The 23,058-nt window shown below is 38.6% G+C and overlaps 2 protein-coding genes across 3 annotated transcripts in view; one reads left to right on the forward strand and one right to left on the reverse strand.

Moving 5' to 3' along the window:
• Positions 1-17,394, forward strand: part of LOC117553632 (protein FAM111A-like) — a 43,175-nt gene extending 25,781 nt beyond the window's left edge. Inside the window, exon 5 of one of the 2 annotated variants that reach the window (XM_034227656.1) lies at positions 16,712-17,394. In XM_034227656.1, coding sequence (XP_034083547.1) covers positions 16,712-16,829 — 118 coding nt within the window. In that variant the 3' untranslated portion in view covers positions 16,830-17,394. The remainder of the gene's footprint in view (positions 1-16,711) is intronic. The other variant, XM_034227651.1, reaches the window with a different exon arrangement.
• Positions 1-23,058, reverse strand: part of LOC117553624 (toll-like receptor 2) — a gene marked incomplete in the record, with an annotated part of 73,353 nt that overhangs the window by 4,745 nt on the left and 45,550 nt on the right.

Raw genomic sequence — 23,058 nt, forward strand, 5'->3', positions numbered from 1 at the left:
TAGAAAAAGGTAAATGTGTGCATTTGATTATAAAGTTGTGTATATTTACAGACTGTTGCAAAAACTAAGAAGCTTATAAACATCAGGTGTCAAACTAAAAGAGCTTTACAAAAAAGTAACACAATTAAAGATGTTTGGAGTTTTATTTGAGTTATTAATTTTAATGTTTTGTCAAAGAGAAGCTGATTTTAAACCGTTGTTACACACAGCTACGGCATTTCCTGTTTCTGCGGAGAGAGGGGAGGCCGTCCCAAAGCTTGCTGCTGTGTTTACTCCCTCCATCTGACAGGAGGAGCCTCGTTGAGCTGCGAGAGTCACAGAGATAAGAGAGGGGCTAACATGATGCATCTTTCAAGATAACGGATGGGCCAATCAGAAGTCAGCAGCCGGGCCAATCAGAAGTCAGCAGCCGGTCCAATCAGGAGTCAGCAGCCGGTCCAATCAGGAGTCAGCAGCCGGTCCAATCAGGAGTCAGCAGCAGGCTCATAAGAACTCCAATACACAGAATATGGAAATAGTAATTATTATTTTAGCAAAATAAATCCTCCACAAAAGAACAAAAAACTAAAAAATAAGTACATTTTCTCAAAGTAAAAAAGCCTAACATTTTTACCAATGTCTTTTTATTTAAATGTATTTATTCATGTATTCTTCTTTCTATTTTAATCATCTAAATTGATGTGAAAAGAGTGAATATGATGGGATTGAGAGCATGTTTATGACTTTCAGGGTTTGTTATAGATTCTCTACACCAGGAGTCTGTTCTACGAATCTAGTTCAACCTAACCTGGATATGTTTGAGTTAGCCGGTTGGCCTAATCCAAAACATACGCGCTCTCGCTAAACTGTACTACGACGCTGGTTATCAAGTGGATCTCTCAAGCCAGCCGTGTCCTATCTAGTTAGGTGTTCACATGAGAGGGGTGGTATCTGGAGCATTCGACCAATCACAGACATGGAGAAGCGCACTGACAGCGCAGCGTCATACTTCCTGAATGAAAAGTGAACTTTAATTTTAGACATATGAAGAAGTTAAAGTTTAAACATCCATGACTTAAACACTTGATCCAGGATCAAAGCCACAGAGCTGCACCTGCAAGGTGAATACAGCTGGTAACAGAACAAGTGTTTGAATGCGTACATTAACAGCTTTATGATATCACTGCCGTCTAAGACACCATCTGACTTTCATTACATTTGACTCCAGTGTTTCCTCAACTTAATGTGTTGCTTCAAATAATGCTTCTGCATCCAGTCTGTGACACTGTGAGTGTTGCACGGCCAGATACGGCTCAGCTGACTCAGATCAGGAGATGATACATTATGAAGTGATATGGACTGTACTTAATGTGACTCTGATCCGGTTACTTATGTTGTGGCAGATATTTCAGTAAGCTTTCTTAACGCTAATGTTATAATAGTCAGATTGCTCTGAAGATGGAGCTGATATTCTATTCATGTTCACGTTCACACAGTCGCTGATTGTTGCCGGCCGTCTTTCCTGCGACGGCAGCTTTTCTGTATTTCCTTTCTCCTGTAATATGACTTGATCGCTTTAAACTCCGCACACTGAGCTCTGATTGGTCAGCAGGCGGTGCTTTCACTGAGTTGAGCTCTTAGCCTGCAACCTAACTTGCTCCGGACCAGCTTAGCCGCTCAGCATCAGTTACCATGGAGATCTAGCCGCTAAAAAGAGAACCAGCTTCGTAGGACCGGAAAGCCTGAGTTAACCTGAAGTTAGCCGCTAAGAGAACATCCTGCTTCGTAGTACACCCCCCAGGAGTCTCACACCTTTTTTAGGATGAGAGCTACTTTCAAAAAATAAAACAAGTCGTGAGATACTTTTTCTCCTATTTGTTGTTTTTAGTTTTTGCAGTGTATATATTTAGCACATTTGAACATTATGATATGCTTAACTTTAACCTCCGTGGCGGAGAGGGAGTGGGTAGGGTGTGGTTTGGAATTGGACCAGCTTTACACCCCCACTGTGTGCCTCTTATTGAGCTCCGTACTGTTGGCACCTTGTCATCAGAGCAAGGCGACCGAAGGCAGGGTAAGACATCTCCTTTCTCGTTATTTGTATTACTGTTATTATTATTGGCTTTATGAACGGTCACAATCATTTCATTCATCTATTGAATCGTGTTCACCAAATGCAAATGTTTCCGTGTCAGACAGCACGATGTTCAAAGGAATGCATTTCAATTGGAGGAATTAAAAAAATAAAATAAATCATTAGAAAATAATAACATTCCCGGCTGTTTCCCTTCTCCTGGCAAATATCTCAAACCTTAATAAATAAAATAGACAATTGACCAACAATAACAATTTAACATAAAAAACAAGGATGAGTTTGACTCAATGTTGTGTAAAGTACCAGTTATGGTTAAAGAAAACAAAAAACACCCATTATAGATGATAGGGTTGGCATGTAAGGACACACACAGTGGTCCAACCTGTTATTGGTGGAAGAAATACTAACTTACCCAAAAACACAACAAACAAACAAAAACTTATTATCTGAGCTCCTACTATCAAAAACAACAAACATGGTTCTCCACTCCTACTAAAGTGTATAGATTAAAACTTAGAATTATTAACAAACAGTGTATTTACAATAATACAGAAGTCTTATTCAAACACCGGATGATTTCAGATCATCAACCAGATCATTAGGTAGGAGCAGGAGAGATAAGAGAGGGGCTAACATGCTGCATCTTTCAAGATAACGGATGGGCCAATCAGAAGTCAGCAGCCGGTCCAATCAGGAGTCAGCAGCCGGTCCAATCAGGAGTCAGCAGCCGGTCCAATCAGGAGTCAGCAGCCGGTCCAATCAGGAGTCCAGCAGCCGGTCCAATCAGGAGTCAGCAGCCGGTCCAATCAGGAGTCAGCAGCCGGTCCAATCAGGAGTCAGCAGCAGGCTCATAAGAACTCCAATACACAGAATACGGAAATAGTAATTATTATTTTAGCAAAATAAATCCCTCCACAAATGAACAAAAAACTAAAAAATAAGTACATTTTCTCAAAGTAAAAAAGCCTAACATTTTTACCAATGTCTTTTTATTTAAATGTATTTATTCATGTATTCTTCTTTCTATTTTAATCATCTAAATTGATGTGAAAAGAGTGAATATGATGGGATTGAGAGCATGTTTATGACTTTCAGGGTTTGTTATAGATTCTCTACACCAGGGGTCTGTTCTACGAATCTAGTTCAACCTAACCTGGATATGTTTGAGTTAGCCGGTTGGCCTAATCCAAAACATACGCGCTCTCGCTAAACTGTACTACGACGCTGGTTATCAAGTGGATCTCTCAAGCCAGCCGTGTCCTATCTAGTTAGGTGTTCACATGAGAGGGGTGGTATCTGGAGCATTCGACCAATCACAAACATGGAGAAGCGCACTGACAGCGCAGCGTCATACTTCCTGAATGAAAAGTGAACTATAATACTAGTCAAAAATGAAGAAGTTAAACTTGAAACATCCATGCCTTAAACACTTGATCCAGGATCAAAGCCACAGAGCTGCACCTGCAAGGTGAACACAGCTGGAACAGAACAAGAGTTTGAATGCATACATTAACAGCTTTATGATATCACTGCCCGTCTAAGACACCATCTGACTTTCATTACATTTGACTCCAGTGTTTCCTCAACTTAATGTGTTGCTTCAAATAATGCTTCTGCATCCAGTCTGTGACGCTGTGAGTGTTGCACGGCCTGATGCGGCTCAGCTGACTCAGATCAGGAGATGATACATTATGAAGTGATATGGACTGTACTTAATGTGACTCTGATCCGGTTACTTATGTTGTGGCAGATATTTCAGTAAGCTTTCTTAACGCTAATGTTATAATAGTCAGATTGCTCTGAAGATGGAGGTGATATTCTATTCATGTTCACGTTCACACAGTCGCTGATTTCTGCCGGCCGTCTTTCCTGCGACGGCAGTTTTTCTGTATTTCCTGTCTCCTGTAATATGACTTGATCGCTTTAAACTCCGCACACTGAGCTCTGATTGGTCAGCAGGCGGTGCTTTCACTGAGTTGAGCTCTTAGCCTGCAACCTAACTTGCTCCGGACCAGGTTAGCCGCTCAGCATCAGTTACCATGGAGATCTAGCCGCTAAAAAGAGAACCAGCTTCGTAGGACCGGAAACCCCGAGTTAACCTGAAGTTAGCCGCTAAGAGAACATCCTGCTTCGTAGTACACCCCCCAGGAGTCCTCACACCTTTTTTAGGATGAGAGCTACTTTAAAAAATAAAACAAGTCGTGAGATACTTTTTCTCCTATTTGTTGTTTTTAGTTTTTGCAGTGTATATATTTAGCACATTTGAACATTATTATTTGCTTAACTTTAACCTCCGTGGCGGAGAGGGAGTGGGTAGGGTGTGGTTTGGAATTGGGCCAGCTTTACACCCCCACTGTGTGCCTCTTATTGAGCTCCGTACTGTTGGCACCTTGTCATCAGAGCAAGGCGACCGAAGGCAGGGTAAGACATCTCCTTTCTCTCTGAGTTATTTGTGTTACTGTTATTATTATTGGCTTTATGAACGGTCACATCATTTCATTCATCTATTGAATCGTGTTCACCAAATGCAAATGTTTCCGTGTCAGACAGCACGATGTTCAAAGGAATGCATTTCAATTGGAGGAATTAAAAAAATAAAATAAATCATTAGAAAATAATAACATTCCCGGCTGTTTCCCTTCTCCTGGCAAATATCTCAAACCTTAATAAATAAAATAGACAATTGACCAACAATAACAATTTAACATAAAAAACAAGGATGAGTTTGACTCAATGTTGTGTAAAGTACCAGTTATGGTTAAAGAAAACAAAAAAACCCATTATAGATGATAGGGTTGGCATGTAAGGACACACACAGTGGTCCAACCTGTTATTGGTGGAAGAAATACTAACTTACCCAAAAACACAACAAACAAACAAAAACTTATTATCTGAGCTCCTACTATCAAAAACAACAAACATGGCTTCTCACTCCTACTAAAGTGTATAGATTAAAACTTAGATTATTAACAAACAGTGTATTTACAATAATACAGAAGTCTTATTCAAACACCGGATGATTTCAGATCATCACCAGATGCATTAGGTAGGAGCAGGAGAGATAAGAGAGGGGCTAACATGCTGCATCTTTCAAGATAACGGATGGGCCAATCAGAAGTCAGCAGCCGGTCCAATCAGGAGTCAGCAGCCGGTCCAATCAGGAGTCAGCAGCCGGTCCAATCAGGAGTCAGCAGCCGGTCCAATCAGGAGTCAGCAGCCGGTCCAATCAGGAGTCAGCAGCAGGCTCATAAGAACTCCAATACACAGAATATGGAAATAGTAATTATATTTTAGCAAAATAAATCCTCCACAAATGAACAAAAAAGGTATTTTTTAAATGTGTTATGCCAGAGAGGCCTTTAGAGATAGAATCGGAGGATGAAACCCTCTGTAACATAGACACACAGTGAAATGTGCCTGTTTGTCTGCTATAGGACGCTTCAACATTGCCGTATCATGTGTTAGTACTTCAGGTTAAAGCAGGGGGGTCCAAACCTTTTTCACTGAGGGCCACAGACAGAAACACATACAAAGGGCTGGGCCCCTCGCTAGAGGAGAGGTGTACTGCCTCATAGGTTAAATTATAATTCAGCTAAATCAATCAAATGTAGGTAAATAATGCTTTCTACTTTCAGGGTTCCAGTTATCTGCTGCAGCTCATGCCTTAAAACTGAAGCCTCAGATTGATTATAATAAGGGGAAATATGAAGGGTCTATTTATAGCTTGTTATGGAAATAAAACAAAGGTCTGTTAGAACATGTTCTCAGCTCTAATTGACTGAATGCATTTTAATAGTGGGCTTATCAACACATGAAAACTACTGTGTAATATAGGCTCACATATATATTTAAGAAGTACAATATAAGACAAGCACGAGTTTCAGGTGGCGCCATATACCATTATACTTTAAGAACTTGCTGAGGGCCGCTTAGAAATGGACAACTGGCCGCATTTGGTCCCCGGGCCGTAGTTTGGACACCCCTGGGTTAAAGCATAATTGCTTACTTTGCATAGCGTCACCAGCTTTAACAACCTCCACTTGCCAAAGAAACTGTTCAAGGGCACCACGGCAGGGCCCAGGAGGTGAACTGGGACCTCTCCAAGTACCAGTCCACACTCCATATCTAGGTCTGTTCGGGGACTTGAACCAGCAACCCTACAGCTCCCACTCTTTTCTTTGTTATCTTTTATTGTACATTTGGCCGTTTTTACACTTTATTTACAATGCTATATAATATTTAAGTATTTGGAATTTGTCCTTTATGGACACATTTAATCATTGTGCAAAACATAAATCATAAAAATAATAACCACTCCAACCCAGAAACCTAATTACGAAAACCAATAAACAAGAAAAACGTACAAAAATCAAACAAACCAAAGAATACAAATGAGAAACATTTCCTTTCCAACGCACATTTCAGCAATGTGATGCCCGTTGCTTGTACAATGTATTTTTATTTCTCCATCCCTCCCCGAAATAAGGTTGCTTCCTGACACAAAATCCTCATCGAACAATTCAAGTTACGGCTCCGAGTCCAAGTCCTTATTAACTGAGCCACGGACTTTAGATGTAAAGCGATGAAAGGAGGACATGACTAGGCAGCGGATTAATGTCCTTCTTTCTTTACATGTCGCAGACTCCTCCAACAATACAACATACATATATACAAGACCAGAGGTGGGAAGTACCGGAGTACAAATACTTAGTTACTGTACATTAAGTACATTTTTCTGGTATCCTTACTCCACTACTTATTTTTCTGACCTCTCTGTACTTTCTACTTCTTACATGTAGTACACAAATACCTGTACTTTCTACTTCTTACATGTTGAACACAAATACCTGTACTTTCTACTTCTTACATGTTGAACACTAATACCTGTACTTTCTACTTCTTACATGTTGAACCCCAAATACCTGTACTTTCTACTTCTTACATGTTGAACCCAAATACCTGTACTTTCTACTTCATGTTGAACCCAAATACCTGTACTTTCTACTTCTTACATGTTGAACACAAATACCTGTACTACCTGTACTTTCTACTTCTTACATGTTGAACACAAATACCTGTACTTTCTACTTCTTACAATGTTGAACTCAAATACCTGTACTTTCTACTTCTTACATGTTGAACTCAAATACCTGTACTTTCTACTTCTTACATGTTGAACCCAAATACCTGTACTTTCTACTTCTTACACTTTGAACCCAAATACCTGTACTTTCTACTTCTTACATGTTGAACTCAATACCTGTACTTTCTACTTCTACATAAACTATCTTAACATGTTGAACTCAAATACCTGTACTTTCTACTTCTTACATGTTGAACACAAATACCTGTACTTTCTACTTCTCACATGTTGAACACAAATACCTGTACTTTCTACTTCTTACATGTTGAACTCAAATACCTGTACTTTCTACTTCTTACATGTTGAACTCAAATACCTGTACTTTCTACTTCTTACATGTTGAACTCAAATACCTGTACTTTCTACTTCTTACATGTTGAACTCAAATACCTGTACTTTCTACTTCTTACATGTTGAACACAAATACCTGTACTTTCTACTTCTTACATGTTGAACACAAATACCTGTACTTTCTACTTCTTACATGTTGAACTCAAATACCTGTACTTTCTACTCTTACATGTTGAACTCAAATACCTGTACTTTCTACTTCTTACATGTTGAACACAAATACCTGTACTTTCTACTTCTCACATGTTGAACACAAATACCTGTACTCACAAATACCTGTACTTTCTACTTCTTACATGTTGAACACAAATACCTGTACTTTCTACTTCTTACATGTTGAAAAAATACCTGTACTTTCTACTTCTTACATGTTGAACACAAATACCTGTACTTTCTACTTCTTACATGTTGAACACAATACCTGTACTTTCTACTTCTTACATGTTGAACACAAATACCTGTACTTTCTACTTCTTACATGTTGAACACAAATACCTGTACTTTCTACTTCTTACATGTTGACACCAAATACCTGTACTTTCTACTTCTTACATGTTGAACCCAAATACCTGTACTTTCTACTTCTCACATGTTGAACACAAATACCTGTACTTTCTACTTCTTACATGTTGAACACAAATACCTGTACTTTCTATTCTTAATGTTGAACCAAATACCTGTACTTTCTACTTCTTACATGTTGAACACAAATACCTGTACTTTCTACTTCTTACATGTTGAACCAAATACCTGTACTTTCTACTTCTTACATGTTGAACTCAAATACCTGTACTTTCTACTTCTTACATGTTGAACTCAAATACCTGTACTTTCTACTACTTCTTACATGTTGAACACAATACTGTACTTTCTACTTCTACATGTTGAACCCAAATACCTGTACTTTCTACTTCTTAACATGTTGAACTCAAATACCTGTACTTTCTACTTCTTACATGTTGAACTCAAACTACCTGTACTTTCTACTTCTATCACATGTTGAACACAAATACCCTGTACTTTCTACTTCTTACACTGTTGAACCAAATACCTGTACTTTCTACTTCGGTACATGTTGAACTCAAATACCTGTACTTTCTAACTTCTACATGTTGGAACACAAAGACCTGATACTTTCTACTTCTACATGTTTGAAACCCAAATACCTGTACTTTCTACTTCTTACATGTTGAACCTCAAATACCTGTTACTTTCTACTTCTTAACATGTTGAACACAAATACCTGTACTTTCTACTTCTTACATGTTGAACCAAATACCTGTACTTTCTACTTCTACATGTTGAACCCAATACCTGTACTTTCTACTCTCTCACATTGTTGAACACAAATACCTGTACTTTCTACTTCTTACCATGGTGAACTCAAATAACCTGTCCTTTCTAACTTCCTTGACATGTTGAACCTCAAATCACCTGTACTTTTCTAATTCTCACATGTTGAACATCAATACCTGTACTTTCTACGTCTTACCATGTTGAACCCAACTACCTGACTTTCTACTTCTTACATGTTGACTCAAAATACCTGGTACTTTCTACTTCTACATGTTGAAACTCAATACCTGTGACTTTTCTACTTCTACCATGTTGGACACAAACCTTTTCTAACATGTTGAACCCAAATACCTGGACTTTCTACTTCTTAACATGTTGGAACCCAACTACCTGTACTTTCTACTTCTTAACATGTTGAACACAAATACCTGTACTTTCTACTTCTTACATGTTGGAACCTCAAATACCTGTACTTTTCTACTTCTCACATGTTGACACAAATAACCTGTACTTTCTACTTCTTACATGTTGAAATCTCAAATACCTGTACTTTCTACTTCTTACATGTTGAACCAAAATACCTGTACTTTCTACTTCTTACATGTTGAACTCAAATACCTGTACTTTCTACTTCTTACATGTTGAACTCAAATACCTGTACTTTCTACTTCTTACATGTTGAACTCAAATACCTGTACTTTCTACTTCTTACATGTTGAACCCAAATACCTGTACTTTCTACTTCTTACATGTTGAACACAAATACCTGTACTTTCTACTCTTACATGTTGAACCAAATACCTGTACTTTCTACTTCTTACATGTTGAACACAAATACCTGTACTTCTACTTCTTACATGTTGAACTAAATACCTGTACTTTCTACTTCTTACATGTTGAACACAAATACCTGTACTTTCTACTTCTTACATGTTGAACTCAAATACCTGTACTTTCTACTTCTTACATGTTGAACACAAATACCTTACTTCTACTTCTCACATGTTGAACTCAAATACCTGTACTTTCTACTTCTACATGTTGAACACAAATACCTGTACTTTCTACTTCTTACATGTTGAACACAAATACCTGTACTTTCTACTTCTTACATGTTGAACACAAATACCTGTACTTTCTACTTCTTACATGTTGAACACAAATACCTGTACTTTCTACTTCTTACATGTTGAACACAAATACCTGTACTTTCTACTTCTACATGTTGAACTCAAATACCTGTACTTTCTACTTCTTACATGTTGAACACAAATACCTGTACTTTCTACTTCTTACATGTTGAACACAAATACCTGTACTTTCTACTTCTTACATGTTGAACAAATACCTGTACTTTCTACTTCTTACATGTTGAACACAAATACCTGTACTTTCTACTTCTTACATGTTGAACCCAAATACCTGTACTTTCTACTTCTTACATGTTGAACACAAATACCTGTACTTTCTACTACTCTTACATGTTGAACCCAAATACCTGTACTTTCTACTTCTCATGTTGAACACAAATACCTGTACTTTCTACTTCTTACATGTTGAACTCAAATACCTGTACTTTCTACTTCTTACATGTTGAACACAATACCTGTACTTTCTACTTCTCACATGTTGAACACAAACCTGTACTTTCTACTTCTTACATGTTGAACACAAATACCTGTACTTTCTACTTCTTACATGTTGAACTCAAATACCTGTACTTTCTACTTCTCACATGTTGAACCAAATACCTGTACTTTCTACTTCTTACATGTTGAACAAATACCTGTACTTTCTACTTCTCACATGTTGAACACAAATACCTGTACTTTCTACTTCTTACATGTTGAACACAAATACCTGTACTTTCTACTTCTTACATGTTTAACACAAATACCTGTACTTTCTACTTCTTACATGTTGAACTCAAATACCTGTACTTTCTACTTCTTACATGTTGAACACAAATACCTGTACTTTCTACTTCTTACATGTTGAACACAAATACCTGTACTTTCTACTTCTCACATGTTGAACACAAATACCTGTACTTTCTACTTCTTACATGTTGAACACAATACCTGTACTTTCTACTTCTTACATGTTTAACACAAATACCTGTACTTTCTACTTCTTACATGTTGAACACACATACCTGTACTTCTACTTCTTACATGTTGCTGAACACAAAATACCTGTTACTTTCTACTTCCTTTACATGTTGAACCCAAATTACCTGTACTTTCTACTTCTTACATGTTGAACTAAAACCTGTACTTTCTACTTCTTACATGTTGAACTAAAATACCTGTACTTTCTACTTCTTACACTGTTGAACAAATACCTGTACTTTTCTACTTCTACATGTTGAAACTAAAATACCTGTACTTCTACTTCTTACATGTTGAACTCAAATACCTGTACTTTCTACTTCTCACCATGTTGAACTCAAATACCTGTCTTTCTACTTCTTACATGTTGAACACAAATACCTGTACTTTCTACTCTTACATGTTGAACTCAAATACCTGTACTTTCTACTTCTTACATGTTGAACTCAAATACCTGTACTTTCTACTTCTTACATGTTGAACCCAAATACCTGTACTTTCTACTTCTTACATGTTGAACACAATACCTGTACTTTCTACTTCTTACATGTTGAACCCAAATACCTGTACTTTCTACTTTCTTACATGTTGAACTAAAATACTGTACTTTCTACTTCTTACACGTTGAACACAAATACCTGTACTTTCTACTTCTTACATGTTGAACTCAAATACCTGTACTTTCTACTTCTTACATGTTGAACACAAATACCTGTACTTTCTACTTCTCACATGTTGAACTCAAATACCTGTACTTTCTACTTCTTACATGTTGAACACAAATACCTGTACTTTCTACTTCTTACACGTTGAACACAAATACCTGTACTTTCTAACTCTTACATGTTGAACTAAAATACCTGTACTTTCTACTTCTTACATGTTGAACACAAATACCTGTACTTTCTAACTCTTACATGTTGAACACAAATACCTGTACTTTCTACTTCTTACATGTTGAACACAAATACCTGTACTTTCTACTTCTTACATGTTGAACTAAATACCTGTACTTTCTACTTCTCACATGTTGAACACAAATACCTGTACTTTCTACTTCTTACATGTTGAACTAAAATACCTGTACTTTCTACTTCTTACATGTTGAACTAAAATACCTGTACTTTCTAACTCTTACATGTTGAACACAAATACCTGTACTTTCTACTTCTTACATGTTGAACTAAAATACCTGTACTTTCTACTTCTTACATGTTGAACACAAATACCTGTACTTTCTACTTCTTACATGTTGAACACAAATACCTGTACTTTCTACTTCTCACATGTTGAACACAAATACCTGTACTTTCTACTTCTTACATGTTGAACACAACAATACCTGTACTTTCTACTTCTCACATGTTGAACACAAATACCTGTACTTTCTACTCTTACATGTTGAACTCAAATACCTGTACTTCTACTTCTTACATGTTGAAACTCAAATACCTGTACTTTCTACTTCTTACATTGTAGAACTCAAATACCTGTACTTTCTACTTCTTACATGTTGAACACAAATACCTGTACTTTCTACTTCTTACACGTTGAACACAAATACCTGTACTTTCTACTTCTTACATGTTGAACTAAAATACCTGTACTTTCTACTTCTTACATGTTGAACACAAATACCTGTACTTTCTAACTCTTACATGTTGAACACAAATACCTGTACTTTCTACTTCTTACATGTTGAACTAAAATACCTGTACTTTCTACTTCTTACACGTTGAACACAAATACCTGTACTTTCTACTTCTTACATGTTGAATAAAATACCTGTACTTTCTACTTCTTACATGTTGAACACAAATACCTGTACTTTCTAACTTTACATGTTGAACACAAATACCTGTACTTTCTACTTCTTACATGTTGAACTAAAATACCTGTACTTTCTACTTCTTACATGTTGAACTAAAATACCTGTACTTTCTACTTCTTACATGTTGAACTCAAATACCTGTACTTTCTACTCTCTACATGTTGAAACTCAAATACCTGTACTTTCCTACTTCTACATGTTGAACTCAAATACCTGTACTTTCTACTTCTTACATGTTGAACTCAAATACCTGTACTTTCTACTTCTTACATGTTGAACTCAAATACCTGTACTTTCTACTTCTAACAGTCCCGTTGAACTCCCCCAAAACCTGTAACTTTCTTACTTCTCTCATGTTGAACTAAAATACCCTGTACTTTCTACTTCTACATGTTGAACTCAAATACCTGTACTTTCTACTTCTTACATGTTGAACCCAAATACCTGTACTTTCTACTTCTTACATGTTGAACACAAATACCTGTACTTTCTACTTCTTACTATGTTGAACACAAATACCTGTACTTTCTACTTCTTACATGTTGAACATCAAATACCTGTACTTTCTACTTCTTACATGTTGAACTCAAATACCTGTACTTTCTACTTCTTACATGTTGAACTCAAATACCTGTACTTTCTACTTCTTACATGTTGAACCCAAATACCTGTACTTTCTACTTCTTACATGTTGAAACCCAAATACCTGTAATGTTGAACACAAATACCTGTACTTTCTACTTCTTACATGTTGAACTCAAATACCTGTACTTTCTACTTCTTACATGTTGAACTCAAATACCTGTACTTTCTACTTCTTACATGTTGAACTCAAATACCTGTACTTTCTACTTCTTACATGTTGAACCCAAATACCTGTACTTTCTACTTCTTACATGTTGAACACAAATACCTGTACTTTCTACTTCTTACATGTTGAACCCAAATAACCTGTACTTTCTACTTCTCTCCTCATTTTCCAAACAGCTGGTTCCTTTAGTCTGAATGTGTGTTTGATGCGTGATCATTATTCTTTAGAGTCATTGCGTGCCTATTGATTTGAACACGATCCGTGTATCCATCATTTCCTGCTCTTCTCTAAAGAAGAGGGACCAATGGAAACGTTGTCATGTTGCCGTTGTTCAGCATGGAAACATTCATTAGCTAACAATGACATTATTGTTCTATTAATATAAAGGGAGGTCAGGTACTCTTTAAAGCAGCTGCTAGTTATGGGTACTTTTTACTGAAGTACACTTCAAAGCCTCTTTACTTTGACTTTCACCAGAGTATTTTTAAACACGAGTATCTGTACTTCTACTTGAGTAAAGTGTGTGTACTTTTGCCCTCTCTGTACAAGACATACAACAATACAAATAATGCAAGTAGTACATTTGTCCTGCAGTGAGTACACAATGTATTGCATTATAACCAATTCAGTTTTAGGAGACATAGAAACTATATTATTAAATGCAATATTTATTAATATAATGCTTATAAGAGCATCACTTTCATATAACTTGAATTACATTATAGTTGTAACCTTATTTATTAAATCTTATTTTTTCATCTTATTCATGTATTTATTTATAGATAATTCATTAATGTATTCATTTGTTTATTCAGCAGAACTGCTCCTCATCTCCAGAGCACGGTCTGCAGAAGGTGACCAACATGGAGAAGGCTGCAGGATCTGAGGTGAGAGTTAAGGCATCCTGCGCCTCAGGAGAGTTAGTTCCTCGTTAGCTGAAAGAGTGACCAGAGCTCTCAGGAGACCACCAGGTCCCTGCAGACTGCTGGGTCTGTAGATGCTGATCAGTGACAGCTTCCCCGAGTGTCTGAACATACGCCCTCAGGTCCGATGTTACCATAACAAATCCATTCAGGACCTTCTCCTAGGGTGCTAGCTTCAAAAAGACCATTTGTATTCAATATTTCTCACCACATGTTACCGTGAACTCTTAAATATGTTTTTCTCACATGCCTCAAAGGTAAACAAAGAATCAAAACACGGAACAATGATTGATGATTGAAGTTCATTCTGGCTGCATTTTAACAACAGAAAAACTCAATGAAATATTTGATAACTTACACAAAAACTTGTGCAGGGTTAATTGTCACAAATAAGTAATAATAAAACTCCTTTAAGGTCAAATCTGTTCACACATGGATTTGATGAGTGACGTCCATTACTGTAACAACAATGCATCTGAATCTTTTTTCTCATGTTGCAGACTGCTCCAGGAACAAGGAGCATAAAGAAGGAGAAGGATGCTGATCCCACTGTGAGTAAACTGATACACTAAACACACAACAATTCTGCATTCTCTCAGGAGACCACCAGGTCACTGCAGACTGCTGGGTCTGTAGATGCTGATCAGTGACAGCTTCCCCGAGTGTCTGAACATACGGCCTCAGGTCCGATGTTACGATAACAAATCGATTTAGGACCTTCTCCTAGGGTGCTCTGGCACCATGTACACGTACGAGCATCCTTATGTTCGAACATGGTGTTTGTTCTGGCCAATCCATGACTAGCACAGAAGTCCAGTAACAAAGCACCCAATCACGACCCTCCAAGTGTCTCCATCATTGCCCACATGTTCAAGTCTACCAGGAAGACTAAGGAGTCCCCTTCAGGACGCTATCCAGGGGCTCCAAGAAGGCAGAATACTCTGAGGTGCTGTTTTCTGCTGAGGCACATACAACAGTCACAGCTCCCCCCCCCCCCCCCCCATAACCCACAGGCATAGCGAGGCGACCCTTGTGGTGGAAATGTACTGAGACAAACTAACAAATACTAAAATGGTGAGGAAACCTTTCAGTTATTCTGAAATGAAGATTCTTGGAATAAGACGGTCTTTTAGGGAGTTCATTAAAGGTAAATCGTTACAGAGAGTCAAGCAGTCTGCTGCGAAATACGAAAGTAAATGTGATTTGATGAGTGAAGTCCTTTATTGTAACAACAATACATCTATCTTTTCTCATGTTGCAGACTGATCCTGATGCAAGCGGAACGAAGAAGGAGAAGGATGCTGATCCCACTGTGAGTAAACTGTGATCGATGAACATTCTGCATTTTTAAGTAAATGTTACTTTAATTTTCTTACTCTGGTTTTCCTGCAGGCCGGACATTCACATCGCTTCAGAGTGAAATTCCCTCCTGACCGCAAGGAACACACTATAGACTGTGTTCAACCCGGAACAGTGCTGCGGGCGATAAAAACATGTAACACATATGATGAGAAGTTTTCAGATGAGAAGTTTCCAGATGAAAACCTTGTGATTCAGCTGGGTAAAACGGATTGGGAACATGCTATTGCAACACATTTCCCTTGTTCTTGTATCAGGGAAGATGTGTGTCTGATCTTATCGCATAAAACAGAACAGACTGAATGGACCCAAGGCCAAAATGAGGAACCAATACTGTCAGAAGAAAAGTATTCTGTCTTCTATATTGATACAGTGGGAGGAGAAAACACTTTAACAAAGCCGTTTATCAGAAGCAAGGCTCTCAGAAGCAATGCTTTCACAAGCAAGGCTTTCAATGATTTATACTACCTGTGTGTGTATGGGGAGAAGGGTAGGACAGTGAAGGACGCTCTGAAAAGAGATGGACGCTTCATTGATGATCTTGGCAACTTCACTCTGTCTGACAACATACACTCAAATGATGCAATTACATTTTGCAAACCTGTTGACAACCTGCATGGTAAAGAATTGAAGTTGAGTCTTGAAAGGAAGGGTAGCAAAGTTATCCCAAAAACAATGGAAAAAAGTTCATTAAGTGACAAAGATTCAGTCGATCGTGTCGGAGCAGAGAACGAATCAGAGGGAAAGAGTGCTGAGAGTGGCAGCAGTGTCGACAATACAGAGATGTATGGTTTACTGCATGCAGGTCTGAGGAAACTGAGGGACAATGGGGAGGAGGATCTGTTGAAGAGAGTTCAGGAAGAAGCAAAGGGAAACTCAGACCTAGAAGAGATACTCAAAAAGATACTCAACCCCGACTCTGATGAGTAAATAGTGACTGATTAGAAAGATTAGATAATCAGGGGCTGAACACACGAGGCTGGACAGCTTATATTCCCATGCATCATCACACTTCAGATCTGTTTTCTAGTGCATCCTGTTTCATATTGACGTCTCTGTTAGTCTGTAACAGCCAATATCACTTTTTTCTAAATCCATATTTCTTGTAAGCATTATTTTTTTATTTTATCATAATTTTTTTGATTTTCATATCTATAGTAGTTCTTTTTTACAACGTCCTTACTTCACTGTGTTCATGTATGCACCATTGTACACCAAATTAACCTAATTGGCAATAAACCAAATTCTGATGTTGATTGTGCTGCATACTCACCGTTTGTGGAATATATGAATGTATTTTATTGAGGCAGTGAACTGAATGCCATATATTTCATGTATTTTCTCTTTTAACACGTATTGGAAGCTCCTTAAGTGTGAGCTGATATTTGTTTTTATTTCAATGTCATATATTTCTCCCGTGGTAAATGTGTTTATTCTGTCCTGGCCTTCCCTACCAATGTATTCTGTGTTTTATTAAAAGTTGATCTCTTCAAAATCTGTTTCTTGTGTCTGATTTTTTAATTTAGGGTTATGTTATTCAACGTATGTAGCCCCGCCCCTTTCCCCTCTTCCGGTGAGTAAAAGAACCAAAAAACCAAAAATAAACACTGTTTCTTTTGGCAAGTGGACGCTATGCAAAGTAAATAATTATACTTTAACCTGAAGTACTAACAAATACAGCAATGTTGAAGTCCTAGAGCAGGAGACGGTGAATTGTTCCCACCATTTCCACCCTTCAGTCTTAACAGGCGATAACATTTTCTTTCCATATCAGCTGAAATAACAACCCGGGACTTCTCGATGCTGCAGGTACAATGATGATTTAGGGCTCCATCACTTTGTGTTTTCTCACCTGAAAAAGGTTATGATGTTACGGCTCAAATGTGGTTAATAAATAAGTACCGGTCAGAGCAAACACACTATAAACAGTGTTTCAGAGTGTGTGATAATATACATAATACAGGGATAAACAGGCCAGAGTAATGTCCCAACACCACAGTGTAGCAAGGACTCTGTTAGCTGAACAAGCATCCTTCAAGCCATATTTGAATAAATGTGTCTTTCAAACAGTTTGATTTGGGGGAGGTTCACCATACCTTTCAGAGCTGAAGAAAACTACAGCAACATTTGCTTCATAAAGAACACATGTATCACAGGACAAGAAGGAAGTGGTGTCAAAAGTACTCAAATCCTTTACTCAAGAAAAAGGCACTCATCTAAATAAGTAAAAAAAACATTACTAGTAAATAATGGATGTAAAATGTTATCTTGGTCAAAGTACAGAAGTATTATCAGCTGGAGTTTATTTAGGACCTAACGAGCTGTAAGCCTACAGCTCCCCCTAGTGGCCCTTCACCCTCCCCGTCACCTTTAATGAGAAACAACAACAATATATTTCCTGGAATTATCAAAGCCTTTTTATTTCTCATTGTTATTAAAACACCTGCAAAGTAATATTTGAGCCAAACAAACCCTTGGCTCTTCCAGAATGACCAGTATCTGTAATGGGACAACAACTGATCCTTTCTAAAGCAACTCAGCAGAATCAAGCTTGATCGCCCGATTGACGGTTTCAGAAATGTACACCACTTGCCGGACATACCTTCCCAAATCGATGTTGAGATGCATTGGTTCTGTCCAATCAGCTGCAGCGTCCAATGAGTGACCAATGCACAATAAGGAGGTGTATCGGCGGTTCAGAATCTTCACTAAAGGACGCTCAGGTGCTTCCTTGCTCATCTTTCCTCGATCCTCACGCTTTGGGATGGTCTTCAAGATGGCGCACCAGAACATCTTCCGGTTAAGTTTAAACGTCCAACTTGGGATGAACCCTAATGCTGTGTCTCAATGTGGATACTTCCCTTCGTACACTGCCATGTTGTGCACTGTGAACACGTGGGCATAGGGCTGGGCGATTTGGCCTAAAAATAAAATCGCGATTTTTTTCTAACTAATGGACAATTTTCGATTTAAACCTCGATTTTTTTCAGTTTTTTTCTAAACAAACCAGACCAAGGCAACATTTAAATACATATTTTCTTTATTAACACAATACAAATAAATGAGATTACCAAGTAGTCTAGGCCTATGTGAACAAATCAGTTGTTCAAGAATAAAAATAATAAAATAAAAACAGCACCACGGCACTTGGCTGTCATTAATGTGCAAAGATTTTTTTTAAATCAAACTGAAAAAAAAATCTCTTTTAGGCCATCCCTGAAAAAACTTGTAAAATGAAATACAACAAATAATAAATAATGATAATGAAATGAATAATAAAAAAATACCCTCAAACAAAATAACATCCCTTTAACTTTCTAGGAAGTTGTCTACAGGTTTTTCGCGAGGAAGACAAGCCTGTCTACTGCCTCTGGCTTGAGGCATGCTCTTTGGCATGTTACAATGTTACCCCCCGTACTGAAAACCCTCTCCGAAGGGTGGCAGGAATGGAGAGATATTTCTTGGCCAGATTACTCAGTCTTGGGACATTAGCTTCATGTAGCTTCCACCACTGCAGTGGGTCTGTATCAGGGTCTGTCTCAGACGACAACAAATAGGATGACAGCTCAGCTTCCATTTTGTCCTGCTCTGACTGGGAGGTAGACGACACTGTCAGTAGTGATGTGTCGGTCGCGAACGAGCCGGCTCTTTTAAGTGAACGACGGGAGCCGGCTCTCGCCCGCGAACGAGCCGTGTTTTTGTTTTTTTTTGCGGAGGGATCTAGATCGGCATGAAGGCACATTATGCAATGTGCACATTATCCCGCTTATTACACATGGCCACATTCTCAACAAAGTAACGACATGACTCCTAATATTAATTGAAATGCTTTTATGGATTTAGAAAATGATTTTATTGATTTAAAAAATAGTTGTATGTATTGATTTAAATTGACATGCATCCGCTAAGAAAAGTAGTCCGTTGTTACCGTTTGAACTAACGTAGCAACGGCAGGAACTGCTTCGATAGTGTTTTTGAGGAGCTTTTTGATTACAGATTTGAAAACATCGTTGCTTGCTTTAAAAGTAGCACACTTCATGATGTCAGACCTTGGGAAGTATCTAGATATCCCTGCCCTAATGCCAAAGTAACTGCCAACTGAATATGTGTCGCCGTTTGATGTCTATGTCTGGACCGCTGCGTAACAAGGAGGGTTTCTGCCCCATTACTTCTCTTCTTACTTCTATAAGAATAAAACACGGAGGACGGAGATCTCTTTTCCTCCCCCTCTACAGACCGCCCAGCAGCTGATCTCAGAGCACGCTCCCCTCTCCTGCAGGGGGGCGTGGTCAGCTGCAGCTCACAGAATCAGCCCCTGCAAAAACAGCGCTGGAAAAAGCAAATGGAGCGAAATGAGGCATGGCTAAAATGCAGGATCTTTTTGGTATTTTGAAAAAAAAATATGTTTTATATAGTTTATATAGGTCGATACAGTAGCCCTTTTTTTAAATAGTTTGTATAGGTGTTGCTATCTGTTTTGTGTAGCGTGGTTCTACAAGCAAGTCAATGCATTCATTGGGTGGTATCAGAGATTTACACGGGTCTGTAAATGCAATGAAAACAATTGGCCACAGCAAATCATTTATATTAAACTTTATTTACTCTTGAATACTTCAGTACAAAGGATGTATTGAATAATTTAAGTGATATATGTGTACACAGAGCTGCAGATCGGGTAGTCACAGGCAATGTGTCTGAGTTTTGTGCGCGTTCTGGAAAGTGAGAGAGTAAGCTTCTACGGAGTCCCTTAAAGCAAAACAAATCTGCGGAGTCTAGAAATGTTTTTAAATCGCGATTTTTCGGTTCAGCCATTTCAAAAACCGTAGGAAAGTAAAAATGCAAATTAATCGTTAAAACCGAAAAAATCGCCCAGCCCTACGTGGGCAGTGTGTGAATTTCAACCAATAAGTGTTGTTTTAAATTGCACATGTGATGTTACGACTGTTAGCTAGCTAGCCACCAAGCGACGTTATTGTTTACTGAGTCATTACAGACTACTTAACTAACCCCATTAACTATATGGTGGCTTCTTTTTGACACCAGTACTGTGGTACATGTATTAAATACAGAAATACAACCACATTCTTTCGTCTTATTTGTATAGAGCAGATTTCACCAAAGCACTTCCGTTACGTAGCCAGAAATAGGGGTAACTTTTAGACCATTGTGACCAATGCGGGTATTCATAGGGCTTTTGCCATACTTTTCATTGGGCAACACTTACACACTCTAAAAAGCTAGTTTAAGTACAGAAGTACGCACATTGAGACACAACGAATGTCTTTCCTTCTCAAGGTTCAAGGTTAGTTTATTTATATAGCACATTTTAAGACACAGAGGTGTGTTCAAAGTGCTTCACAAAGGCATTTAACACGTCATAATTAAAAACAAAACAAAAGCAGAAAAAAGACAATCCTCCTCTTCTTCTTCTTTTGATTCATTTATTCAGTTATTTGTGTATTTATTAATTTAACAAACATCAACAGTTCCTTTGTAAAAGCAAACTTTAAATTAAAGATATCTAATTTAGAGAAATGATCAGGACGGATCGTTTGTCCTCTGAGGACTTTCATCCATTTATCTTTTCACCTTTATCCCCTCATTCACACATGTACAGTTTTTATCATTATTTCTTATATTGCACTTCAACCTCTTTTGCCCATTTGTAATGTTTACAAATACTTTTTTAATTTACTTTATTTTTGTATTATTGTAAAATCCTTCTTCCAACCTTCGTACAGTTTGTAACAATCAGCTTATATTTTAGCCATTGAAAAGGTTCGGGAGCTACTGTGGTAATGTAACCAAAGAGAGTGGCTGAAAATGAAGTGTGTCCTCTAAATAATAAAGTTCCCCCCAAACTAAAACCTAGACAGAGTCAGTATGGCATCTCAAAGACAGCTTCATCTGCCCAAACACATTCAGCACCTCCAACAAGTTCAAACACAAACTATAACGGGAGTAATTCTCAGGCAATGTCCATCTTAGAATGCAGTCTTCTTGTTACGGCTGAATAATCCCAACGAAAGCTAAAATCATAAATCCAAAGTCACTCCACAAAAAGGTAATTCAACGAGAACACTGCCAGTGGAGGAACAATGAAGAAGGGATTCACCGACTGAACACAAAGCTCCTCCTCCTCCTCCTCCTCCTCCTCCTCCTCCTCCTCCTCCTCCTCCTCCTCCTCCTCCTCCTCCTCCTCCTCCTCCTCCTCCTCCTCCTCCTCCTCCTCCTCCTCCTCCTCCTCCTCCTCCTCCTCTCCCTCCTCCTCCTCCTCTCCCTCCTCCTCTCCCTCCTCCTCCTCCTCCTCCTCCTCCTCCTCCTCCTCCTCCTCCTCCTCCTCCTCCTCCTCCTCCTCCTCCTCCTCCTCCTCCTCCTCCTCCTCCTCCTCCTCCTCCTCCTCCTTCTAATGGCGGATCGCAAACAGCTTTTGGTTGCATACCGCCACCTACTGTAACAGTGCCTTTCTGGTAGCTCTCACTCCTTCTGTTCCCAGAACACCAGCCACATTCCCTCTCTGCCTCTGAAACTTTATCCTTTAGTTTTTCTCTTCCAGCTTTATAGATGTCACGATGTAACAAGATATGTTCCACATGTTCTTTACCTCCACAGTTCCTACACTTGTCTCTGTCACTTTTCCCCATGACATACAGCGTACCATTCAAAGCCGTGTGATCCACTCTGAGTCTAGCTGTCATGATTTCCTCCCTTCTGCTTATTTCTTTATAAATATTCATTGTGATTGTCTTTTGAACTTTATGACACTCTTTGCCTTTCTGGTCTTCCTCCACCTCTTCTGCCAGACCTCCATCCCTTTCTTCTTAATGACTGCTTTTCCTTCTCCTTCTCCAAGTTCAGCTGGTAAAGTTATTTCCTTTTGTAGTGCACTCGTTCCCTTCCCCCCCTCATGCGCACTCGTTCCCTTTCCCCCCTCATGCACACTCGTTCCCTTTCCCCCCTCATGCACACTCGTTCCCTTTCCCCCCCTCATGCACACTCGTTCCCTTTCCCCCCTCATGCGCACTCGTTCCCTTTCCCCCCTCATACACACTCGTTTCCTTTCGCCCCCTCATACACACTCGTTCCCTTTCCCCCCTCATGCACACTCGTTCCCTTTCCCCCCTTCATGCACACTCGTTCCCTTTCGCCCCCTCATGCG

This window comes from Gymnodraco acuticeps, unplaced genomic scaffold, assembly GCF_902827175.1.
Source record: "Gymnodraco acuticeps unplaced genomic scaffold, fGymAcu1.1, whole genome shotgun sequence".
NCBI classification, from domain to species: Eukaryota; Metazoa; Chordata; class Actinopteri; order Perciformes; family Bathydraconidae; genus Gymnodraco; species Gymnodraco acuticeps.